The sequence below is a fragment of the Bos mutus genome, chromosome 11, assembly GCF_027580195.1.
Source record: "Bos mutus isolate GX-2022 chromosome 11, NWIPB_WYAK_1.1, whole genome shotgun sequence".
Taxonomy (NCBI): Eukaryota; Metazoa; Chordata; class Mammalia; order Artiodactyla; family Bovidae; genus Bos; species Bos mutus.
The window spans coordinates 90387496-90413041 of record NC_091627.1 but is presented as its reverse complement, the minus strand read 5'-3'; the positions used below and the strand labels follow the sequence as shown (position 1 = coordinate 90413041).

The window sequence follows — 25546 nt, the reverse complement described above, 5'->3', positions numbered from 1 at the left end:
TAGTTAAATTTTAAGCATTTTTGATTTGAATAAGTATTGAAAGTGAAACTTACAAAAAAGTTCAGTTATCTATGAATAAACTTAGAATGAGTGCCAGTCATATTTTAATGAAGTAATTTGTTCATTTATACATTGCCTACTTCCCAAAATACTCCTGAAGCAGCCTGCAACCTAAGGCAATACAGATAAAATATAATAGACACCACAAGGGAAAGAGAGAGAGATTCATTGCAGCTAGACTCGAAGTCAAGTATTTGCATACATGTGTTTGCAGGGAGAACTCACAAATTTTTTTTTTAAATCTTAAGAGGGCAATAGAAAATTCTTTTTTATTTTTCTCTGATTATAAGGAAAGCCAGGGGGATTCTATTGGAAGTCCAGTGGTTAGGACTCAGCACTCTCACTGGCCCCTGGTTCAGTGCCTGGTTGGGGAATTAAGATCTCATAAGCCATGTGGTGAGGCCAAAAAAAAAAAAAGGCAGAAACATTGTGAATATTAATGCATTACATAAAACATAGAAAGTAGAAAGTTTTACCTTCAGGTCTTGGTATTTCTTCTGCCTAGGGATAATCACTGATAACTTGTAGATGATCTTGTATGACTTTATTCCACTCCCTCCATACATACACACACACACACACACACACACATATATGCATATCTTTGAGCAAACTTTTTTGAGAATTCTGAATTCTTACATGTATATATAAATCTGTTTCTAGACTGTACTGTCTCTACTAAGTTATAATACCATGTTGTTTTGGCTAATGTAGCTTTGATTTCTGATAAGATACACTGTCTCTCATGACTCCTCATTTTTTTATTTGAAGTATAATTAACCTTCTAGGTGTTCTAGGTATTTGACATTTCTACACATTATAAAATGATCACCATAATAAGTCTGGTTACCAACTGTCACAATACAATGATATTAAAGTATTATTGACTGTATTCCCCAAGCTGTGCTTTCCATCCCATGTCATTTGCAACTGGAAGTTTTCACCTCTTAATTTCTCTTGCCTATTCTTCCATCCTCCCACTCCCCTCACCTCTGGCAACCACCTGTTTGTTCTCTGTATCTATGAGTCTGTTTCTGTTTTATTTTGTTCATTTGTTTTTTGAATCCTACATATACGTGAAATCATATGATATTTGACTTTCTCTGCCTGACTTATTCCAGAGAAGGCAGTGGCACCCCACTCCAGTACTCTTGCCTGGAAAATCCCATGGAAGGAGGAGCCTGGAAGGCTGCAATCCGTGGGGTCGCTGAAGGTCGGACATGACTGAATGACTTCACTTTCACTTTTCACTTTCATGCATTGGAGAAGGAAATGGCAACCCACTCCAGTGTTCTTGCCTGGAGAATCCGGGGACGGGGGAGCCTGGTGGGCTGCCGTCTATGGGGTCGCACAGAGTCGGACACGACTGAAGCAACTTAGCAGCAGCAGCAGCAGCCTGACTTATTCCACTTACCGTAATATTCTAAAGTCTTTCCATGTTGTCAAATAAAGGCAAGGTTACATCCATTTTTTATGGCTGAATCTATTCCAGTTTATTCATATATCACATCTTCCTTATTCATTCATCTGTCAATAGACTCTTAGGTTGCTTCCATATCTTGGTTATTGTAAATAATGCTGGAATGAACACAGGGGTGTATACGTCTTTTCAAAAACAAATATTTTTGTTTTCTTTGGAAAAAATACACAAAAAGGAATTGATGGATTGTATGATAGTTCTAGTTTTAATTTTTGAGGGACCTCCTTACTGTTTTCATAGGGGCTACACCATTTTATAATCCCACCCAAACAGCACATGAGGGCTCCCTTTTCTCCACACCCTCAACAACAGTTGTTGTTTGTTGTCTTTTTGATAATAGCCATTCTGACAGGTGTGAGGTGGTATCTCATTGTGGTTTTTATTTGCATTTCCCTGAGACGAGCGATGAGTGATATTGAGCATTTTTTCATATGTCTGTTGACCATCTGTAAATCTTCTTTAGAAAAATGTCTATTCAGGTCCTCTGCCTTAAAAAAAATTTTTTTTTGGTCAGTTCTTTGTATGTTTTGAATATTATCCCCTTTTAAGATGTATCATTTGCATCTTGTAACCTTCTCCTATTCAGTAGGTGGCCTTTTCATTTTGTTGACGTTTCCTTCCCTGTGCGAAAGCTTTTTAGTTTGATATAGTACCAGTTGTTTGTTTTTGCTTTTGTTTCCCTTGCCTGAGGTCATTACTCCTCATCTTTAATAATTTTAGGCTATTTTCAACATGTTACTTCTATCGGAACTTTAGAATTAATTTGTTCATTTAAAACAAATTCCCACTGGGATTTTTATTGGAATTGCATTACATGTATACTTTGATTTTTGAGATAATTTAACATTTCAAGTTTCACATTCTATTGTCATGGTGTTGGTATTTGTATATTTACCAGCCTCACTCCTACTCAACCCAAAGGGCTCGGTTTAGACCTTGCTTTCTTCAGGAAATATTTTAAAATTTCCTCCCCACCTCCCTTCATAGCATTCTGCCTTTATCTTCAGCATTGCACTTACCTCATAATACCATAAAGTCTTCTCAATTTTGTTATCTCCTACTAGATTTCAAGCTCATTGATAGAAAAAGTAATATGCTAATTATGCTTTCCCAATAACAAGTTCAGAGGCTGCCTCATAAATAGTCATTCAATAAATATTTGTCTTTCCTTTGCAGTCTGTGTTTAGGAACTACGACCATGACCATGATGGGTATATCTCCCAAGAAGACTTTGAAAGTATAGCTGCCAATTTTCCCTTCTTGGATTCCTTTTGTGTGCTAGACAAAGACCAGTAAGTTTAATTTTGTTATATTATAATGTAGCTGTCCTGAAGCAGAAAATTACTGTCAAAGGAGAGCAGAGAAGTCTATCTCTAATTTATATCCTGAAAGCGTCAATCCTAGTGATTTGATGAGATGTGTCTAACTTTTTGCTGATTTTTTCTTGGTGTCCATGAACATGACTGGTTGGATGGAATCACAAAGCAGATCACATCGTTAGTGTTAAGTAGAAGTTCATTTGCAAATTAGCCCAGCTCTCCATTTCATGTATTACTGCTACTACTTAGCAGATGAACTATCCTCAACCCCAAAACCTCCATCAATAAAAGAATAGAGACTAGATGGGGAAACAGTGGAAACAGTGTCAGACTTTATTTTTTGGGGCTCCAAAATCACTGCAGATGGTGATTGCAGCCATGAAATTAAAAGATGCTTACTCCTTGGAAGGAAAGTTATGACCAATCTAGATAGCATATTCAAAAGCAGAGACATTACTTTGCCAACAAAGGTCCGTCTAGTCAAGGCTATGGTTTTTCCTGTGATCATGTATGGATGTGAGAGTTGGACTGTGAAGAAGGCTGAGAGCCGAAGAATTGATGCTTTTGAACTGTGGTGTTGGAGAAGACTCTTGAGAGTCCCTTGGACTGCAAGGAGGTCCAACCAGTCCATCCTAAAGGAGATCAGTCCTGAGTATTCATTGGAAGGAATGATGCTAAAGCTGAAACTCCAGTACTTTGGCCACCTCATGCAAAGAGTTGACTCATTGGAAAAGATTCTGATGCTGGGAGGGATTGGGGACAGGAGAAGGGGACGACAGAGGATGAGATTGGCTGGATGGCATCACCGACTCGATGCACATGAGTTTGGGTGAACTCTGGGAGTTGGCGATGGACAGGGAGGCCTGGCGTGCTGCGATTCATGGGGTTGCAAAGAGTCGGACACAACTGAGCAACTGAACTGAACTGACTGATAGTTAGGTCTAGTATAGTAGAGTCTTCCTTATCACTGGACCAGGGAGTAATCTTAAAAATCATCAAGTAAGTAAGATTTTTCTTTTTAGATTACGTATGGTGTTCAGCTGCAGATGACAGGTATGGATAGCCAGAAAGTATCCATGCTTTGTTTATTTCTTTGCTAGCTCAAATGCTGTCTTGAGAAACAAAGGAAAAAAAATGTTTCTCTTTAGCTTCAAACAATTTGTGAGAGATTAAGTAAATTTAGAGGCTAAAACCCGGATCATTAAATTTTTTTTAATTGGCAAGAAACTCTGACATTAATAGTTTTATCACTTCATTTTTAATTATGTGAGATTAATTCCTAGTTTAAAAATCATCTGTAATGAAATACTGGATTTTATATTGGTCAAGTATCCAAATTATATCATATTAAAATCCTCTAATATTTGTGTTGTAGTGAGAAATTTTTAAAAAGTTAAACCTGTAAATAATTCAGCATAAGGAAAGCCTTGGCAATTTATCATCAACATCTTAAAACCTTAATCTATCTTCACTGTATAACTAGATCAGAGAAATACTTTAAAAATACTTATATACTTTTAAAATAAATTATTAGAAACATAAACTTCTCTTATTAAATCAACTTTAAATTATCTGCTAACTACCTACTTCTTCTCTGTTTGTTTCTGTCAGTAACATGTATGTAGAATATGAACTTAAAATCACTTTCCAGTCTTCATTTTCTTGCTCTGCCATTCTTTAGATGGAACTGAGTCTGTCCCAGTAAATACATATAGTTTTTCCTAAAAATATAATAATCTTCCCTAAAAATGAAGGTTTAAAGTGTCCCTACATGATTTCTTGCCAGACATGCTTAGATATGTTGATTTTGAGAGGAAAGTGGACCATCCAGGAGAAGATTTTATCAGGTTGTTGAAGATATGGCACCAGGATTCAAGAGAACAGTCAGGGCAGGAGACATAGATTGTCAGGTCTTCAGTGCGGTGGTGTGAGCTGGAGTCCCAGGAGTGTGAGCACATTCTGATGGGAAAGTTTATTATTTTAATTAAAAAAATTTTTTTATCTTTTGGCCCCACTGCACAGCATGTGGGATCTAGTTCTCAGACCAGGGATCGAATCCACACCCTCTGCAGAGGCAGCAAGAGTCTTAACCACTGGACCATCAGGGAAGTCCCTCTGATAGGAAAACTTAGAGGAACATGAGCATGGGGCCTGGGAATGTGGCTTCAGGGACTCCTCTCCCCACGTGCAGAAGCTGAAAGACATGGATCCTTCAGAAGAGCTAGAGAAGGAGGAGCAGAAGAGGCAGAAGGGAGCCATGGCTACATGGAATCACCGGGGAGCATGGAGAAGGGATGTTAAAAAGGGGGAATCCTGTCCCCATGTCACGTGCTGCCAGGAGGTCAGCAAGTTCAAGGAATGAGAAAAGGCCACTGAGGATGTTACTGTGACAGCTTCAGTAGAATGGTGAATTAGAAACCTGATTATGTGGAGGAAAAGAGTAACTGAAGGAAGTGGAAAAAATGTCTACTGAATACTCCTCCGAAAAACTTCAGGAGTAAGAGGACAACTTCAGGAGTAAGAGAGAAAAGACAAGTGTTGGACTGGAGGCAGGAGTAAGGAAAGCCCTTTTTAAGGAGGAGACGTCCTGAGTGTATTTGTAAACAGAAGAATGAGTGGCTGGCAAGATGGAGCAGCACTTAGAAGGAGTGGTGTCCTGGAGAGTCGGAGAGCGGGGTTGGCGGGGAGGTGGAGGTGGGAAAATGACCCCAAGAAAGGACAGATGAGAGATAAAGGAATTCTGAATCAGCACAGAAGGGTGTGATCTTCAACACACGCTGATGTAGCCAAAAGGCAACATGAAGTTCGCCTATGTCAATGAATTTGATGGGGTCTTCCGGTAAACAAGGAGTCAGGGTGTGCAGTGATAGGTGGAACCAGAGGTTCTATGTGAAGAAGATCTGGGAGAATCACTCTCGTGGTCTGTGTGCCAATAAGACATGAATGAAAAGGTTACCAATGGTAGTGATCTGGACAACATCAGGTGGAAAAATCTGAGAATGGTGGGTCCAATTATCATGGTTTTATTCCTTTCTACAGCAACCTGATTCTTGCAAACCCTCTTATGAGGCAAAGGCTAGGAAGGAGATGTCCTTCTGGAAGCTTGTTGGTAATGAAGAAGACTTTCTGTGCTACAGTGCACAAGTCACCCTCCTCCCCACGATACATACACACACACATGCTCTGCTTACTAAGAAAGCCTTTGGGACTGAAAGCTGTCCTTTGAGGTCCTCTCCTTTTGGATGTGAACATGTGAACAGGATAGTGAATATTCCCACCTGCTTTGGTACAAAGGTTTGGGAGGCGAGTGATTTAAGTGTGGCAACTACTGAGCGGCATGTTTAAAGAGCCCTCTGTTCTTGGTTCTCTTCGCAGGGATGGCCTAATCAGTAAGGATGAGATGATGGCTTACTTCCTGAGAGCTAAGTCCCAGCTACACTGTAAAATGGGACCAGGATTTGTCCATAATTTTCAGGAGATGACCTATCTCAAGCCAACCTTCTGTGAACACTGTGCAGGATTTGTAAGTCTGTTTTTCAGTGTTTTCACTTGTATGTAGTGATTTGTGCAGTATTCTGAGAATGTGGGAAAATGGTCCACTATCAGAGTCCATGGTCTGTCTTAGATCATGTAAACCACGATGGCTCCCTGAAATGAAACATTCGATTAAAAGCAAGATCCGCAGCCGTCTATGGGGTCACACAGAGTCGGACATGACTGACGTGACTTAGCAGCAGCAGCAGCAGGTTTAGCTACACTCTTTCTAGGAATTCAGGGCTGGCAAAGACAGGGAAGGTTGGTGAGGCCTATTAACTTGAGAGAGCAGTTTGACTGTTCATACCTGCCAGGGAAAGTTTCTGCCCAGTGAGTCCTGGCATTCATCACTAAGTGGGTACAACTAAGTGGGGGTATTTCTTAAGCCAGCTCCTCCCAGTTCTTGTTTTATATGGTGTCAATCACTAGAAATCTATCATGACATGGCTCAATAATTCATAGCTCAGAAAGGAAAGAAATCTTTTCAAAGATAAGGTGGTTATAATAATAAATAATATTTACTTGGCATTTGACAGGAATAAACTATTTAGAGACATTAGTGTAATTGATCCTCATAACTAGCCCACGAGGTGGGCATTTCACTCTCCCCACTTGTGTGTGAAGGGAGGGAGGTCCAGGGTGGATAGCCCAAATCTCCCCAGATTTCACAGCCAATAATGACTAGATCTGGGACTCAAATGCAGGTATTCTGGTTTACCTACACCACTGCAATAAAGGAAGGTTGTATACATCATTTCGCACATTTGATGATTCTTTGGCAATTAAGATCAGGTTTGGCCTTGGTATTCATCAAAGACCCTTGAGCTCTGAACATCTTCTAGTTGATATCCTAGTAATAAAAGATGGAAAATGTGGTACCTACACGAGGGTAGCCCAGCAGCCAGGTGAGTGGCATTTGTTCAGGCGCCAACTCAGTTTTGTTAGCTTCGTGTCCCGCTGTGGATAGCTGATATCATATAAGCTCCTGTTAAATTATATTTTTCCCTTTCATTCTTTTTAAAAAATAGTTTAATATTTATTTGCTTTTTGTCTGTGTCAGATCTTAGCTGAAGCAGGCAAGTACTTCACGCCACACGTGGGCTTCTCTCTAGTGGTACCGCGTGGGCTCAGTGGTTGCAGTGAGCAGGCTTAGTTGCCCTGAGTCTTGTGGGATCTTAGCTCCTTGATCAGGGATTGAAACCTCATCCCCTGCATTGCAAGGCAGTCTTTACCACTGGACCACCAGGGGAGTCCCTCCCTTTCATTCTGGAATAACTGGCTTTGAGGAGCCGAAGGCAGGAGTTTCTATTCAAGCATCCCTCTGAGAATGGATAAATTAGAGGCAGTGGTTACATCAAAGATGCCCCATGTGATCATAGCAGCTGCTGCGGTCAAGGGGCAAGGGCAGCCTAACAGCTGTCTCCGCCCACCCCAGGGAAAGAGAGGTTCTCCTACCGGCTACAGCACTGGGATTGTGTCACCTGATCACTTGATCATCAAACAAATACGTCTCCTTTTTCATGTTTCTCTCTTCTGAGAGGGACTTTTGCCTGTGTCTAGACCTGAAAAATGCTCGAGTGGGATGGAGCTGTGTGCAACTCTCTACTGCAGAGGGAGGCCCAGGGAATTTCTTTGGCCAGGGCCCGGCTCAGCCAAAAGTCAAGTTGAGGCTTCTGACCCTGGCATGCTATGAGAGTTGGTAGGTGCTTATCAAATCTCGAGGTCTTATCTCTGCTCCCCAGTGCTTCTGGGCGTCTCTCCCTTCCATGGAGGCACAGGTTCTATAGAAGCAACAAGGTAGGATTCTCAGAGCTTCCACACTCCCCTCCTTAACTCATCACAGTGCATTTGCTGCACTAGTTTTTAGAAGCAGCTGTGATCAGGTAGAATGCTCTGGACTTGGCGTCCAGAACTCTGAATCTCAATTCTGCCCTTAACTCTATGTCCTTGACCAAGTTATTGATCATCTCAGAGTCTCTACTTTCCTCTTTGTAAGAGAGGGTTAAGACTTACCTGTCGTGTTGTTGTGATGATTAAATATCAGACGTTGCATGCCACAGAGCTCAAAATAAATCCTTCTCTTTTGTTTTTTAGTGTGCCTTAATACTTTTGGAGTTTAATTGAAATGAAATCATTTACAGTTTTAATAGCCATTTTTACTTTCCAAAATACACTGAATTTCATTGCTACAATATGAGTTGACCTTTACACAGGCATATTAAGCAACAACAACAAAAAACCTCATTGGTTTTCAAAGGGATTTATAAAATATCATGTTCTAGATGGGCATTGAAGGGAATTATGGAGAAATAGAAGGAAATATTTTTTAGTGCCTGTACCACATACTTTTGAAATAAATTCCATTTTGAGGGTAAGGAAGGCAAACAGACACTGCTTGAAATACACTGATTTTAGAATTAGAATCCCAAAGCTGAAAGAGTTTTGCTAATTCCCTTACTTTGAACTCCGGAGAAGTTAAGTGACTTCCCTAAAGTCACATGGATCATGAGCAGCAGAATCATGACTCACATTCAGGTCTCCTGATGCTCAGTCCAGTGCTCCTTCCACCACAAACAATCACTCCTGCAAGAGCCTGAGATCTCACAGTCAAAGGGCTATGGGAAGTATCCTCTCCTGTCCTTGGCTTGTATGCTGACCCAGAGCCTCTTTCTGCCTCGTGTTGTCTCCTGGTTCTTAAGTAAGCATTAGCAAAAAAAAAAAAAAAAAAAGCATTAGCAAGCAATGCTCTGACTTACCCTCCTCATGGGTCTCATGCTTGACTTTATCCTTTTCAGCAGTTTGGCAGTTTGTGCAGCTGTGCTAATAACATAGCTGGCTATTTGATCATAGCCAGATAATCAAATGCTTCTTAAACCTTATCCTCTCTTGTCCTAGATCAGTGCAAAACAGCCAGGATCCATGGCATCCTGTCTTTCCTCAAGTGACACATTCTTCACCTTCTTCTTTCCCTACTGATTAGCTATGAGATCTTGTCAAGTGACTTCACCTCTCTATAGCTCAGTCTCCTCATCTATAAAAATGAGAAAATTATCATTACCTATCTCATAAGGATCTGGAGGAGGGCATGGCAACCCACTCCAGTGTTCTTGCCTGGCAGATCCCAATGGACAGAGGAGCCTGCCAGGCTACAGTCCATGGGGTGGCAGAGTCAGACATGACAAGCGACTAAGCACAGGGATATTGTGAGCATTAAATGAATTGCTACCCATAGCTTACTCATTACTCACTTACTTTGTGAAACTGCCTTTTACATAGCAAGAGTTCACTCAATGCTATCACTGTTATTTTTATTACAAAGACCAAGGGCTCTGTGAGGAAACATTTTCTCATACCCACAAAGTTTCCCAGATGTGGGACCTTGCAAATTATTTGACTTCCTGCATCATGACACTCACCTTTTATAAAAGGGAAGAAAACTTGATTATCATAAAGATCCTTACAGCTCTGACAGATGTGATTGGCTTACCTACCCACTTCCTTTTCTGCAGTGACACCTCCCCATCCCTCTTCCAGTCATCTGAGACACCTGAGGCCTTGCTTCCAGTTAGTTGTCTTAATAATCCTTCCTGTCTCCGGGGCAAAATGTTACCCTGTCCCAAGAGACATTTGTAACGTTTTCTGAAGGAACAAATTACTTTTAAGGCCCAAAGGAATCACTGTCCACTGGTGGGATTTCCTTGTCAGAAAGAGACTAAGGAACAACCTTCCTACCGCCTTGAATCAGCAGCCACTTACTGTTCTCCTAGGACCATGATGCTCACACTCAGGGCATTGTTCTCCTATAACACATTGTGCACAACACCCCCGTCAGTGTCAATAGCCCCTACCATCTCTGTTTCTATCAAAATGATTTTATTAGGTAGATATCAGTCACTCAGCCTAACCATGAAGAGGTTATGAATGGAGTTTCTCCAACTTTAGGGCTAAGCCCGTTTAATTCATCCATGTTCCCTGCTCCTGAAGTCCCTGGTTCCCATATGCAAGTGCTGCAGGAGGCCTGAGAAAGAATGTGGGAAGTGCCCTTCTTCACGGAGGTTACAGCGAGGCAGAGGCTTGTGAGGACACTGTCACCACGATGATAATCCTCAGCTGCCTGGGCAGACTCCCTTGTCACTTCCTACATCCTACTTCTACCTGGGTTGGCACAGCCCTGGCACAGACCAAACACTGGGCACATGGAGAGAATAATGACATGAACAGGTGCAAGAGCTTTTCCTCTTTTGTGTTTCATCAAGGCAGAAATGCTTCTCAGAAAATAACCAAGCAAAATTCAAATGCTTTAGTAGGATGGTTTGCTTGGGTTGCTTAATTTCCTGTGCTGTGTGCTTTGCTGTGCCTAGTCGTTCAGTCGCATCCCACTCTTTGTAACCCTGTGGACTGTAGCCCACCAGGCTCCTCTGTCTATGGGGATTCTCCGGGCAACAATACTGGAGTGGGCTGTCATGCTCTCCCCTGGGGGATCTTCCCATCCCAAGGATAGAACCCAGGCCTCCCCATTGCAGGTGGATTCTTTACCGCCTGAGCCACCAGGGAATCCCAAGAATGCTGAAGTGGGTAGCCTATCCCTTTGTCAGGGGAGCTTCCCCACCCAGGAATCAAACCGGGGTCTCCCGAATTGTAGGTGGATTTTTTTACCAGCTGAGTTACCCGGGAAACCCTTAATTTCCTGTAGGGGGCGCCAAAGCAGTGTGAATTGGAAGGTTGGGAATAGATGTGTGTGCACGGCCATGTGTGACATACAGCTAGTGGGGACCTACTGAACAGCGCAGGGACCTCAGTTCGGTGCTTTGTGGTGCTTTGTGGTGACCTAGTTGGATGGCATGAGGAGTGGGGATAGGAGGAAGGCTCAAGAGGGAGGGGATATATGTATATATATTATATAGCTGATTCACTTTGCTGTACAGCAGAAACAAGCATAACTATGAGTTGTAAACTAACTATACCCTAATTTAACAAAAAAAAAAAAAAAAAAAAAAAGGAAAGGAAAGCAGAGGGATCTAGGGCTTCCAAAGGCAGAGGGACAAAATCTTTCTGTGAATTTTGCTGAGAGCGCATTACAACAGAGTCCAATAAATTCACCAGTATCAGCTTCCCATCCCAGCTCCCGTTTGGCTCCCAGAAAGAAAACGGAAGCCAAACTCCTGTTATTGCTCCAGCTGGAGTGGGCTGGGAGAGGGTCCTCCAGTCAGACAGGAAGGGTGTCAGGAGCAGCTACATCCTGTTTGTGCTCCACCAGTCATCACGCTTCCCAGGACTTCCTTCTCTGTGGCCTTGTCAGATTCCCTGACATTCCTTTGTCTTTTTGTTACAGCTCTGGGGCATAATCAAGCAAGGATACAAATGCAAAGGTATGTAAACGTTATTTTGTTAAAATTTTTAAATGTGACTTTTGGGGCAGAAGTCGTAATTGTCTGATGGAAACTTTAAAGCTTTCGGCATCTTGGAGGACCAGAGGCTTTGGGGCTACTGGCAACTGAAGAGTTAATGTGCCCAGGAAAGGCCTCCCTGACAGTTCATTTCCAAGAGCCCAGGCTGGAATTTTATCCCAAGCAAACTACACTTATCAAGCCACACACATCTAACCCCTATCTCTAAGATGTCCTGCTTATCATTAGCACACATTCAAGGTGGGAATTCTGAGGAGAGCAAGCCCAGTGGAAATACTGTATATAAGAACTTTGTCCTTCAAGGGAAAAAAAAAGAACCCATGCTTATTTCTGTAATACATATACATCTCTTTCGGCTCTCACATAGCTAGTCCTGTCTCTACTAAATCACAGATGACAATGAGAGAAGAGGAGACACTTTTGCCCTTTTCAATCAATTTGTTCATATACTCCCCCCATTTAATTGAAATTTATAGCAATTGCATAAATATATATTTAGTAAATGCAAATTATAGATACTTTTGTTGCTACTTGTAGATAAAAGATTATTACATATTATGTAATATGTATTATGCAGAGTGTTCATACTGGTTCTTTTAAGAATCTGATAATGCTCTTGAAAAATATAATAAAACCACAGAGGAAAATGTTGTAATCACAGAATGCCTTCAGATTAATAATGTTCCCTGTGATGCCTTTTTTTCTCTAATTGTCTTTCAGTATTTGGCTTTCATCTTACAAAGAGTAGGGAGCTTCCTTAAACCTCTATGGGAGTCACCCTTTAGTGCTCAGGGGGAAAAAAAAAATCCCTTTAGTTTTCTGAATCAGTTGTCTTAGTCTAACTTGAATTGTTCCTTGATTTCAAGCAGCAAAGATACTGGTTTCTCCCCCTTATGTCCTAGACAGACAGACAGACAAACACACATACAATTTTATGAAGATGAAAACCAATTAAACCCTAAGATCTCTGTTCATATAGTATTTTCTCTTAAAGATATGTAGAGTGAAAAGTCTAATTAAAACAGACCAAATGTCATTACAATTTGATCTTTCCATGATGTCATTACAAAACCATTTGAAACTGGACCACTTAGGACTGGAGTCCCCAGTCTCCAGGCTGCAGACCAGTACCTGCTATCAGATCAGTGGCAGCATTAGGTTACAAATAAAATGCATGGTATATGTAATGTGCTTGAATCACCCTCAAACCACCTTTCCTACCCCTGGTCTGTGGAAACACTGTCTTCCATGAAGAAATTGGTCCCTGGTGCCGAAAAGTTTGGGGACCACTGATTTAGAGGGAAATGGTTTTGAAAATAATGAGAAAGCTCCTTTTTGGTGGTGAGAGAGAAATATACCCTTTAAAATGATCGTCTGTCCTGTGATTCTAAGAGGAATGTAGAACTCTCATCCTAGGAAATAATTGTGCTGTTATCTTCCAAAGTGGCCAAAATTTTCTACCCCAAGGAGCAATTAACATCTACTTTCTTAACTAAAGCATCTCAGGGACAATCACAGGGTCGCTGCATGCCATTTCCAAGCCACAGCCAGTGAAACATGTTTATTGAGCATAAGCTCACCTTGTTTTCTGTTTCTGTGCCAAGAAAGGAAGTGAAGGATGAAATCACTTGCTCTGGAAAAGGTTTGGGGACATGAAGAAGAATAGAAAATGCAGACAAATCCTGAATGGAGGGATGCCTTGCTATTAATAATGAGAGGCAGCAGTAGGTCCTGGGAGAGAGTAGACGCTGAGGCTTCTCACCCACTTTCTGGCTCAGGGAGTGCATTTATGGGGACAGATCTTGGTATGGAGAAGAACCCCAGTCCCATGTAATTTACAACTAGTTTGAGGACAAAGGCAACTCCTCCCCTCAGGCTGCCCCTGCTTGTTGCTCCCTGGTACTTTAATGAACTGTGTAGAAGAAACAACAGAACAAATAAAAGAGAGAACTTTGGGAACCCCAGGAAGGGAAGAGAGTCCTGCTGGCCCTTTTACTGCCCCAAGACACACCCTGTGGATATGAGATTAAACACAGAAACAAGGGTGGGGGAGGGGAGTCCTGACAGCCCAAAGACCACCCTGGAAACCTGGTCTGCACCCAACACATGAGGTTCACACTAATCACCTGTGATGCTTTGGGTTGTTTCAGATTGTGGAGCCAACTGTCATAAACAGTGCAAAGACCTCCTGGTTCTGGCCTGTAGGAGGTTTGCCCGGGCACCCTCCTTGGGCAGCAGTCATGGGTCACTGCCTGGAAGTCCCTCGTTGCCCCCAGGTAATGTCCTCTACTTTCTTTCCTATTGTGATTTCTCTCTGCTCACCTTCCAATCCTGCACCTTGGTTGGGTTTTAGATCTAAAACTGGTCAGAGCCATTATTATAAACACAAAGGTCTTCTTCAGGATGAGCAGCAGTGGCTAAAAACCCTTGAACCCTGCACGCTGTCTCTGCTTTCAGGTCTCAATAACTGAGGCCAGTTTCACTCCGCCTCTGATCTGTTCCTCTAGGACCTTGCCCTTCGGACTCCTGTTGTCTGCAACCACTTTGACCGTTTGCTATTAAGCAGTCAGATGTCAAATAATCACGATAATCACAGTAAGCTTTCCCCTTCCAGTGCAGGATGAGGTGTTTGAGTTCCCTGGTGTCACTGCTGGACACCGAGACCTGGACAGCAGAGCCATCACACTGGTCACAGGCTCCTCTGGCAAGATCTCTGTGCGGCTGCAGCGGGCCACCACCAGCCAGGCCACCCAGACCGAGCCTGTGTGGTCAGAGGCTGGCTGGGGGGACTCAGGGTCCCACACCTTCCCGAAAATGAAGTCCAAGTTCCACGACAAAGCAGCAAAGGACAAAGGCTTTGCCAAGTGGGAAAATGAGAAGCCCAGGGTGCAGGCTGGTGTGGATGTTGTTGACCGAGGCACCACGTTCGAACCTGACCAGGATGAAGCAGACATGGATGAGACCAAACAGGATGGTGAGGTCAGTGCTGGTCAAACCACAAATAAAATCAGAAGAGGGAAGCAGAAAGGGACTGAGATGAGCGTTATAGTGATTCCACAAGGCACCCTGGTAGTTTTGAAAGCAGAGTGGTTGGGAATTAAGATATATCACTTTTGTTTTTTTAAAGACATATCACTTTTAGTCTTGCTATTGGCTAATTATGTGACTCTGGACAAATGGTCTCTTCTCCTTGGACCTCAGTTTCATCATGTATAAAACTGAACCAAGGGACTTCCTGGTGGTCCAGTGGTTAGAATTTCACCTTCCAATGCAGGGAATGTGGGTTTGATCCCTGGTCAGGGAGGTAAGATCCCACATGCCTCTTGGCCAAAAAACAAACATAATGGAAACAGTACTATAACAAATTCAACATAGGCTTTGAAAATGGTCTGCATCAAAAAAAAACAAATCTTAAAAAAAAAAAAAAAAAAAAAACTACACACACACACACCTGAACTGAATGGGTTCTAAAACTCAGTAAAGACTTTCCTGTCTGTGTACTGATGTGATGTCCAGGGACCCTTGTGTGTATCCAATATATCAGTTCACTATACCCACCAGCTTAGTTTTCCAACTAGAATCAGGGCGCACACTCAGAGAAGGCAGTGGAAGCAAAAAAGTTTGCAGATGGAGGAGAATTGGAAACTCTTGCCCCTACTTAAAAAAAAAAAAAAAAAAAGGCTTTTGACAGCATCATGGGGCAGAGGGCGGTGAATATCAGAGGTGGGGGGCTTCAGGATTCTATAAGAGTCTTTGCCTCCACACAAAAATGATGCTCAAATCATCCAAAGCAAATTGGGACGCATATGGAATATGTTACAATAAGCTGAAAATATAAATTGTTTCAAGATGGACTTAGATAAATTTGTTAGTCAATAGTCTATAGTGTATTAAGAAAAAGATTTGAGGAAATTGGTGTCATATTCGTAACCTTTAAAGCAATGTCATGGAAGGCAGCCATTGCCTCCCTACTGAATCATAAACAGAGTATTAGGTTAGGCAGAGATCCTACTGGATCAAGCCGATGCTCTTTATTCTTATGATTGGACCTCCACATTCCACTTGTCCTCAGATCTCAGCACAGTCTCCATAGTTATCTATGATGAGAAAAATGTCAATGACCTTTAACCAAAATTCCTTCCTCATTGAAGACAGTAAGGATACTGCACGTGGTAGTCAGTCATACGAAGTTTATTGTAAGTTCCTGCTGAGCCATTGTTTCCCTCTTATAACAATAACTTTTAAAGCAGCTTTATTGAGATATTATAACATTTCCCCATCTAAAGTATATAATTCAGTGGGTTTTCGTATATTCACAGAGTTGCACAACCACCACTACAGTCTAATTTAAGAACATTTACACCATGTGCTGGGTGGACTACATGATCTTTTAATTCTCTCTAAATCTTGAGAGCACAAAATACTGGTCATTTGTGATGTTCCCTCAAAATTATCTGATAAATTGCTTTCTGGGGATAGTTTTATTTTACCAAGAGAGATCCCTTGGTACAGCAGGCTCTGATTCATGTTGCAGGATGGCTGACTTCAGCTGAGGACACTGAAGGCAATTGTGTTGGCATTTGGAAGGAGCAAGATAAGAAACTCTGAAGAACACTCCAACGCTCAGGAAGTTATCTGAAAAGATCCCTGGACATTCACTGGCTTGTGACGCTGTGGGATCTATGACTAAACTATGGGCCAGAGGATTTACCCTATGAACTATTTATTTCCTCCTCCCCTGCTCCTAGTGAGGTGCCACAGAGAGATGTGTTATGTCGTTGGTGATTTCCTCTCCTTTCTCTAGAGCCATTTATATACGGGTGAAATGGAAGCTTTTGGGCACGTACTTGATATTCATTCTCTAAACTCAGACTACTTTTCTGTGAGAATGTTACTTCAGTGTTTTTATAAACTTCTGAGGGGGGTGTGTAACGAGGAGTCAATTTAATGGTCTTTTTGGGTGCTTTTTGGATGGGACCAGGACTTAACATTTTCTTGAGAGACAAGGAAGCTCTTCTACGCTTGGAATGTAGTGGTTCTTCTAATAATGATCTGTTGCAAGGAGAAGCTGTTTACATTGTTCTTACTGTACAAAGTGCAACAAACCACACTTTTATAATCATATGTCTTACCAATTCTGCATCACTAGGTAGCCATGATAGATACATCCATGAAAACTCTCCTAATATTTATAATTGCCATGGGGAAAAATTCACTAAATGCTTGTCCCATCTGACTAGGTTTAGCCATCTTTCCTAAGACTGCTATTAATTAAGTGTCAGTAGCAATTTAAAAAATAAATAAAAGTTTTAGGGAATAAAATTAAGGAGAAAAACAAACCATCCCTCCAACCACATACTGAAATATTTTTAAAACTCAACCAGCAATTTTTAAAACCTCAAAATAGTTTTAAGACTTCTGTTTGTTGAAAAAGAAAAAAAATTTGGTTGTGAAAGAGAGCTGGCATGTTCTTCCTAAGAAATTGCCATCCATGGTTAAAAAAAAGAGAGAGAGAGAGACATAGAAAGCAAATCACCACAAACTGCCTCTGATTAACATTTCATTTAAACTTTTAAAGTATCAGGGTTTTGAATATCTTCCTTGACTCAGCGTTACTAGACACGGGTCTGTTTCTTACATGATGAATTAGGAGAAAGCGCTTGGTTCAAGATATTGAAAAATAGAGGTGGGTTTGAGCCTAGGGGTGAGGAGAATGAGCTGCTACCAAGTGACCAGTCAGAAACTGGATCCACAGAGGCGCACTGGTCTGCATCTGGAAGCAATCCATGTAAGACTGAGTTTCTTTGGGGGCAGTCGCTTCAATAAAGAAATGCCTTTTTTCTCACTTTCCATTAGGTAAATGAGGACAGTTCTGTTCAGGAAGCACTTGTTGAGGACCTGCTCTGGGCAGGTCCTGTGTTAGATGCACAAAGCGGAGCAACCCTTCATCTCTCCCCTTGGAGATGAGAGTCTGCACAGTGTTAAGGCAAAGTGACTCTCTAAAATACTGTTTCAAATTTGCTAGAACTGACTTAATCAGGCCAAACAGATCCAGAGATCAGTTTGCAAAAATAATGCAAATTAAATAAAGTTATTAGGTGAGGGGTCATGATTGAGCTAGAAAATATAAGAACTCACCATTTGCAAGCACCTCAGAAAGCAAACAGCCATTCTCAGCATTGGTTCTATGTATATGCACTCTCTATTCCTATTCATAAATGCAATGAAATACATGTTATCAAAATTAATAACAGAAAATGGCAATTTAAGTACAAGAAAACTTTCTTGTGTGTATGTCTTGTTAAGGAATATTAAGACTTATTTTTCATCTCAAAGCAGTTATTTCACTTGCCATTTAGTTTGTGTTATTTTTGAGATTTCAAATATACAGAAAGTTTTATATGATCAGCCTTCCTGTGACAAAGATATAAATGAAACTGGAGTAAAAACAAACCAAAAAAAATAATAAAACAAGCATATTTGTGTGTATATATGTATATAAATTATTTTGTATATGTGTGTTTATATATATACATGGCTAGTGGTTAGGGTTCAGTGCTTTCACTGCTTCCATGGCCCAGGTTTAATCCCTGGTTGGGAACTGAGACCACTCAAGCCATGTGGCAAAAACAAAAACAAAACCAGTGAGTATTATTAGATACCAGTGGGCTTCCCTGATGGCTTAGCAGGTAAAGAATCTACCTGCAATGCAGGAGACATAGGAGACACAGGTTTGATCCCTGGGTCAGGAAGATTCCCTGAAGGAGGAAATGGCAACTCACTCCAGTATTCTTGCTGAAAAATCCCACGGACAGAGGAGCCTGGAGGGCTACAGTCCAAAGGGTCACAAAGAGTGGGACATGCTTGAGCAAACACACACAAAGGAAATATTAGATATGGCAATTGAGTCTTCATTGAAAGATGTACAAACTGGATTGATGCTTTTCCAGATCTGTCTAAACAAGAGTGATCCTAATTGATATTTTGAACACTTTATGTGGAGTGACTGTTTCCTGAAGTAATAATGTCCCCAGATTTCCATGGTAACAAAGTCTTTCCAAAAATCAAAGAAGTTTGTTATTTGACAATGAAGGCAGGACACCTACAGAAGGAAGTGCCAAAATGTTATTGATGGCAGGAAGCTTAAGCACCCTGAAGATAAATATCTGGATTTTTGACAGAGGAGGTAAATTCAGTCAAATGAGATTCCCACAGCACACCTTTGGCATGCAATCCACAGCCAGATTTAAATCCCATCTCTGCCAGTTGTAATCATGAGATCCTGGGCAAGTTATGTACATATCTTTGAGCCTCAGTTTTCACGTTTGAAAAGGAGAGATTTCACTACCTTCTTCAACTACTTGTGTTGAAGTACAACTACCTGTGTGTGTGTGTTCAGTTGCTCAGTCATGTCCAACTCTGTGACCCCATGGACTGTAGCCTCTAGGCTCCTCTGTCCATGGGATTTTCCAGGCAAGAATACTGGAGTGTGTTGCCATTTCATCCTCCAGGGGATCTTCCTGACCCAGGGATCAAACCCTTGTTTCCTGCAGTGCAGGTGGATTCTTTACCCCTAAGCCACGGGGAAAGCCTTCTACCTTACAGAGTTTTAAAGATCAAGTCTAATAATACATGTAAAAGTACTTTGTAAAGACCTTATAAGAATATTATTTTATAGTCAAATAGGGTTCTTTTCTAAACTTGTCTTCAGACTACATACTTACATGACTCTGTTGTTTGGAGGCTCTAAATCCAACTTTTAACTAAATTTTGTGTCAAAGAATTAAACAAATATTCACAGGGTTTTATTTTTTATTCCTGGCACTGTGTGTGTATAGGGCCAGCTCTGTTCTGTTTTCTAACACTGGTTATTCTCACTCTGTTTGAAAATAGATAGATGAGATTATGAAACCAAATGGGTAAAATGTAAATAAGCTTAGAGAAAAAGATCAAAGTATAAAGGTGCTTAAGAGGTTGACCTTTTGAAAGAATTTATTTTACTACAGGGATACAAAAGGAAAATAAAACAACTTTTTAAGTAAAAAGTATTCCATTTATTTGACATCCGCAATGTATTCCATAACTACTGAAGGTGGTAATGATAGGAAACTACTTGAATTTAAGGTTCATCAGAAAACTGCTTCCTCCGTGCTTCATCCAAAGCTTGCTTGCTGAAGTTTAGAGAGTACTCAGACCTTGAACAAAAATATTTATTCTCTTTTTAAGAGGTTAATGGCAACCACGTTGGAATTCACATCTATTCAGAATCTAAGTGACTTGCAGTTTACACAAAATAGCATAAGGAAAGCATCACATGGGGCATTCTATAAAGCAGTGGACCCTAATGCTTCAAAAATAAAATGGCTTTAAAAAAAAAGTAGAAAGAGGGACGGAGCAGTTATGGCTCAACCAAAACCCAGCAACAAATTGAGGTGTTGTAAACCTTGATTGGATTCTGGACCAAAAAATAAATAAAGCAGACATTTGGGGAGGGCAATTAAATATTTAAATATTTAAATTTGGGGAATTAAATGACGTATGGAATGAATGTTATTAATTCACTCCAGTCTGAGATTTTGTGGTTATGTAGGAGAATGTCTCAGAGAAGGAAATGGCAACCCACTCCAGTCCTCTTGCCTGGAAAATCCCATGGATGGAGTAGCCTGGTAGGCTGCAGTCCTTGGGGTTGCTAGGAGTCGGACACGACTGAGTGACTTCACTTTCACATTTCACTTTCATGCATTGGAGAAGGAAATGGCAACCAGCTCCAGTGTTCTTGCCTGGAGAATCCCAGGGATGGGAGAGCCTGGTGGGCTGCTGTCTATGGGGTTGCACAGAGTCAGACACTACTGAAGCGACTTAGCAGCAGCAGCAGGAGGAGACTGCCTATTTTTAGGAGATACCTACTGAAGTAGTTAGGGATGAAGTATCAATATCTGCAATCTACTTTGAAATGGTTCAGTAAAAAGGAAAGCATTTTCTGTAGAGTGATAAAGCAAATGTGGCAGGATGTTAACAATTGTTATATTAGGTAGAGTGTTATGTAATAGGGAAGAACCTTTGTATTCTATTAGAAGCTAATCACTAAAGGGATGTTGCCTATAAGCTTAAATTATATATAATGCTGCATCTCTGGGAAACTTGCCTCCCAGGTAATGAGTATTAAGCTAAAATACCTTTGTTTAGCTCACAGGAAACAACCTGACCAGGCCTGCCTGTGAATGACTACAGGCAGGAAGAAATTAACATCCCTTTAGGAGGCTGACAGGAACCAGGAAATGTTTGACCTTACTTGTCCTCCTTTTAGTTTAAAAGAAGCCTGAATTCTAACTCAGGCAAGATGGTTCTTTGGGACATGAGTCCACCATTTTCTCAGACTACTGGCTTTCTGAATAAAGCCGCCACTCCTTGCTCCAAAAACTTATCTTTTGATTTATTGGCCTGTCATGCAGCAGGCAGTACAAACTTGGACTTGGTACAAGTTACTACAAATTTTGTTGTAGTCAGTCAAAATCCTTGTTGCTCATGGCTAGCCAGCCCTGGTTGGGGAATTTTCAGGTAAGGCCTTAGCAGGTGCTGGGGTCCCTCGTCCTGAGGATCTTGCCTTTGAATTTCCCTGAGGCAGCACCGGCTGCCCCAGTGTTTGGCAGTCAGAGCAAGGAATCAACATTTGGGAGCCAATGGGATCCATACAGTATAGTAAGTCATCCTGGTGTGAATAGTTGGGCCTTTATTTCCTCTCTAGGGCTTTTTCCCTGGAAGAGTCAATTTATTTTGTATTTGAATAGGTACCCTTTTGCTGCTGCTGCTAAGTCACTTCAGTCATGTCCGACTCTGTGTGACCCCATAGACGGCAGCCCACCAGGCTCCCCTGTCCCTGGGATTCTCCTGGCAAGAACACTGGAGTGGGTTGCCATTTCCTTCTCCAATGCATGAAAGTGAAAAGTGAAAGTGAAGTCGCTCAGCCGTGTCCGACTCTTCGAAACCCCATGGACTGCAGCCTACCAGGCTCCTCCGTCCATGGGATTTTCCAGGCAAGAGTACTGGAGTGGGGTGCCATCGCCTTCTCCATGGTACCCTTTTGGAGAGAGGCAAAAGTGGTTGGACTTTTACCTTATTTATGAACTGGTTCATTTGTATCTTTGGATGCATTTGTGTGTATATTTTGTATTTTGCTTGTCATGAATTTCCTGTCTTTAAAAATGGAGAATTTTAAATGATCAACTAATTTCAACTATCCCTAAAGCAAGTCTTCTGAGGCTTATTTTGAATAAGACAAATGCATGGGTGGGAGGATGATAATATTTTATTGTAACAATGTGTGGCCATAGTACCTGTTGGGATCTTCACAAGGGGTTTAGGCAGGGTTATCTTGGGGCCCTGTGCCCCAAGTACTGTACCTTTCTTGTATTAATTATGTCATTTATGGTCTACTGTGCTGTGGTATTTGTAAAACCCCAAGACCAAACTTGAGGGTTTATTTAGGATTTTGTGTTTGTTCTTTGGGTTTTTCATTTTGTTTGGTATTGTTCTCCATTTACAGCCAAAGAAATTTTGTGATATTTAAGACTTTTACTGATGTCAAATGGAGGAAAGGATCAGGGGAAGAAAAAAGGAAAAAAACCTGTCTGTTCTTGTCCAAGAGTGGGACATCCCCAAGAAGAAGAGAAAGGTTCCAGTTGGCTCCTAAAATCACCAAAATCTATGAATAGAAGTGTCTTTTCCATAAATATTATTATAAAAGGGTATTGCCATCTAGAAAGGTTAGCTTGATTTCTCACATCTGCCAGAAACCCAATTTGAATACAATCTCTTTTGTAACTGATGGGCTTTGTATTGCTGTACCTGATTCATGACTGAATATTTGGAATGGGAGCTTTGAGGTCCCTGTGTTTGTGTGTTTGTATGTGTATAATAGGTATGTGGCACTGCCAAAATTAATCTGTAAAAGAGCTCTATTTAATTAGTTTAAAGGAAATTAAGCACTTACATAAATACTCAAACACATAAGACATTGGCCAGAATACATTTTAGGTTCATAAATACTCAGTATTGAATTAATATCTGGTATACGCTAAGTTGCTTCAGTCGTGTCCGACCTGTGTGACCCCATAGATGGCAGCCCACCAGGCTCCCCTGTCCCTGGGATTCTCCAGGCAAGAACACTGGAGTGGGTTGCCATTTCCTTCTCCAATGCATGAAAGTGAAAAGTGAAAGTGAAGTCACTCAGTCGTGTCCGACTCCTAGCAACCCTGTGGACTGCAGCCTACCAGGCTCCTCCGTCCATGGGATTTGCCAGGCAAGAGTACTGGAGTGGGGTGCCATTGCCTTCTCCGAATATCTGGTATATCTGGTATTAAAGTTATCTTGGGCTTCCCAGGTGGCTCAGTGGTAAAGAATCTGCTTGCCAATTCAGAAGACATGGATTTGATCCCTGGGTCGGGAAGATCCCCTGAAGGATGAAATGGCAACCCATTCCAATATTCTTGCCTGGAAAATCCCAAAGGCAGAGGAGCCTGGAGAGCTACAGTCCATGGGGTTGCAAAGAGTTGACTGAGCACATATGCAATCATTAAAGTTACCTTAAGCTTTCTGGTTTGATTAATACAGATATGGTTTTACAGTTATGAATTTAGGTATAATACTTTTATTGTACATATGTTTACTAGAAATCAAATAAGACCTTATTATTCCTGTTACAAAATTTGTCAGCAAGAAAAATAAATGATATGACAAAGCTTTTAAGTAAATAGAGGTAAATGAGGTAAGAGTTTTCAATAATCTTTAGGAATATTATGTTTTGGGAATGTCTAACTACAATAGTCTCTCCAGATTTTTGTAACTTTAAACTAAATGAAGAGAATTCATTGACTATCTGAGTCATTTCAAATAGGATAAAATAGTGGAACATTAATTGCTGGGCAGGTCTAAGTTTACCTACCTTTGCTTCTTAGGAGAGGAAGACCAAAGCATAAGTTTATCAATCAATAAATGCTGATATGATAAACAGATACAGTCACTGTATTATTTTTAAAGCTTTTTTTGAAGATTTGTAATTTTAAAAGTTGTAAAACAAAGAAATCCTTACTACTTTTCTTACCAGAATTCATTAGAAAAGCAACAGTTAGAATAAAAACAAAAAAGCAAGCTCCATTTGCAGAGAAACTAGAAGAGATCTGAAATCTTAGGCCCAATAGAGGAAAGATAACCAAAAGCATCAGAGGTTGATCAGAGAGGCTTGTAGGAGAACATGAAGAGAAGCTGCTGTAGTAGAGAGGGATTCAGCAGCTAAAATATAGACAAAGGAACAACTAGCAGGCAGGAACAAATATCCCTCTCAGCATGTAGGGGGAGATTCCTTTTAAAACAGAAGCAGCAATACCAGCAGGAACTTCCTGGATCTGGTCTGGTTCTGAGAAGCAGTAGAGAAGGAGCACACAGATGAAACATTTGTAAGACATGACCTGTCTATTATATAAAGAGACTGTATATATATATTTATATTCTATATTATATAATATTATTTGTAACATATATACTATAAATAAATATTATAAATTATATAAAATATAAAAATGTTATATGTAATTATACAATATACAAATTAAAATTCCAGGGACTGTATAGTCCATGGGGTCACAAGAGTCCGACACAACTGAGCAACTGAACTGAACTGAATTCTAAGATAGTGAACTTTGTCATGGAAAAAAAGAAAATACAATTGCCAATCCCTCCCAATTAACCTTTGCTAAATGAAGTTACATGCAAAACCTAGGATGATAAGACATTTCACCTGGCCTGGATATTATCCTGGCTTTGTCCCAAAGGGAACTTCCTGAAATTTTGGATTACACACCCACAATTAAAAACAGTTGAGACAAAACAAAAACCCAGGGCTTACTAGAGGGGAAAAAAGGGATAGTTAAATGTGAGACCTCTCACTACAAAAACAAACAAACAACACTGTTAAAAGCTAAGAACTAAAGCCACTTAATGAATTCCTGATCCCAGAAACCATAATAATAAAAGCTTATTGTTTTAAGCAACTAAGTTTTATGGTGTTTTGTTATACAAAATATTCTACTTGGTGATTACACCATAACTTTGGGGTTATTTTCTTTACTGTTCAGAATTTGTACTTCTATCAGATAACTTAATAAGATGCAAATGATTTTCTTCTCCAAGTAAACACCTGGGCCCTAATCCATAATAAATAGTATTATCAAACAAAGTTATATTCTCTTCGAAGAGTTTCTCAACCTCTGTGCTGTGGAAGCTTGGGTCCAGTTAATATTTTGTTGGGATGGGGTGGAGGCTGTCCTGTGCATTGTAGTATATGTCATGAGATGCTTGTAGCACTCTGTCTTCCCCACTTGTGACAACCAAAAAATGCCTCCAGACAGTTCCAAATGTCTTCTTTGGGACAAAACTGCTCTTGTCTGAGAACCACTGCACAGGCATCAGACTCATGTGGAGGTCTTGCTCAAGCAAGACAGATTAACAGACTCCATGCATAGAGTTTCATTTTTTTTAATTGGAGGCTAATTACTTTGTTGGGAGAAATATCAATAACCTCAGATATGCAGATGACAGCACCCTTATGGCAGAAAGTGAAGAGGACTAAAAAGCCTCTTGATGAAAGTGAAAGAGGAGAGTGAAAAAGTTGGCTTAAAGCTCAACATTCAGAAAACGAAGATCATGGCATCTGGTCCCATCACTTCATGGAGAAACAGTGGAAACAGTGT

General features: G+C 40.8%; 1 protein-coding gene across 1 annotated transcript in view; it reads left to right on the top strand.

Moving 5' to 3' along the window:
* Positions 1–24928, top strand: part of RASGRP3 (RAS guanyl releasing protein 3) — a 124668-nt gene extending 99740 nt beyond the window's left edge. Inside the window, exons 13-18 of the mRNA XM_005892997.3 lie at positions 2717–2832; positions 6235–6382; positions 11726–11762; positions 13952–14077; positions 14416–14780; positions 16336–24928. Coding sequence (XP_005893059.1) covers positions 2717–2832; positions 6235–6382; positions 11726–11762; positions 13952–14077; positions 14416–14780; positions 16336–16344 — 801 coding nt within the window. The 3' untranslated portion in view covers positions 16345–24928. The remainder of the gene's footprint in view (positions 1–2716; positions 2833–6234; positions 6383–11725; positions 11763–13951; positions 14078–14415; positions 14781–16335) is intronic.
* Positions 24929–25546: the final 618 nt, after the last annotated feature.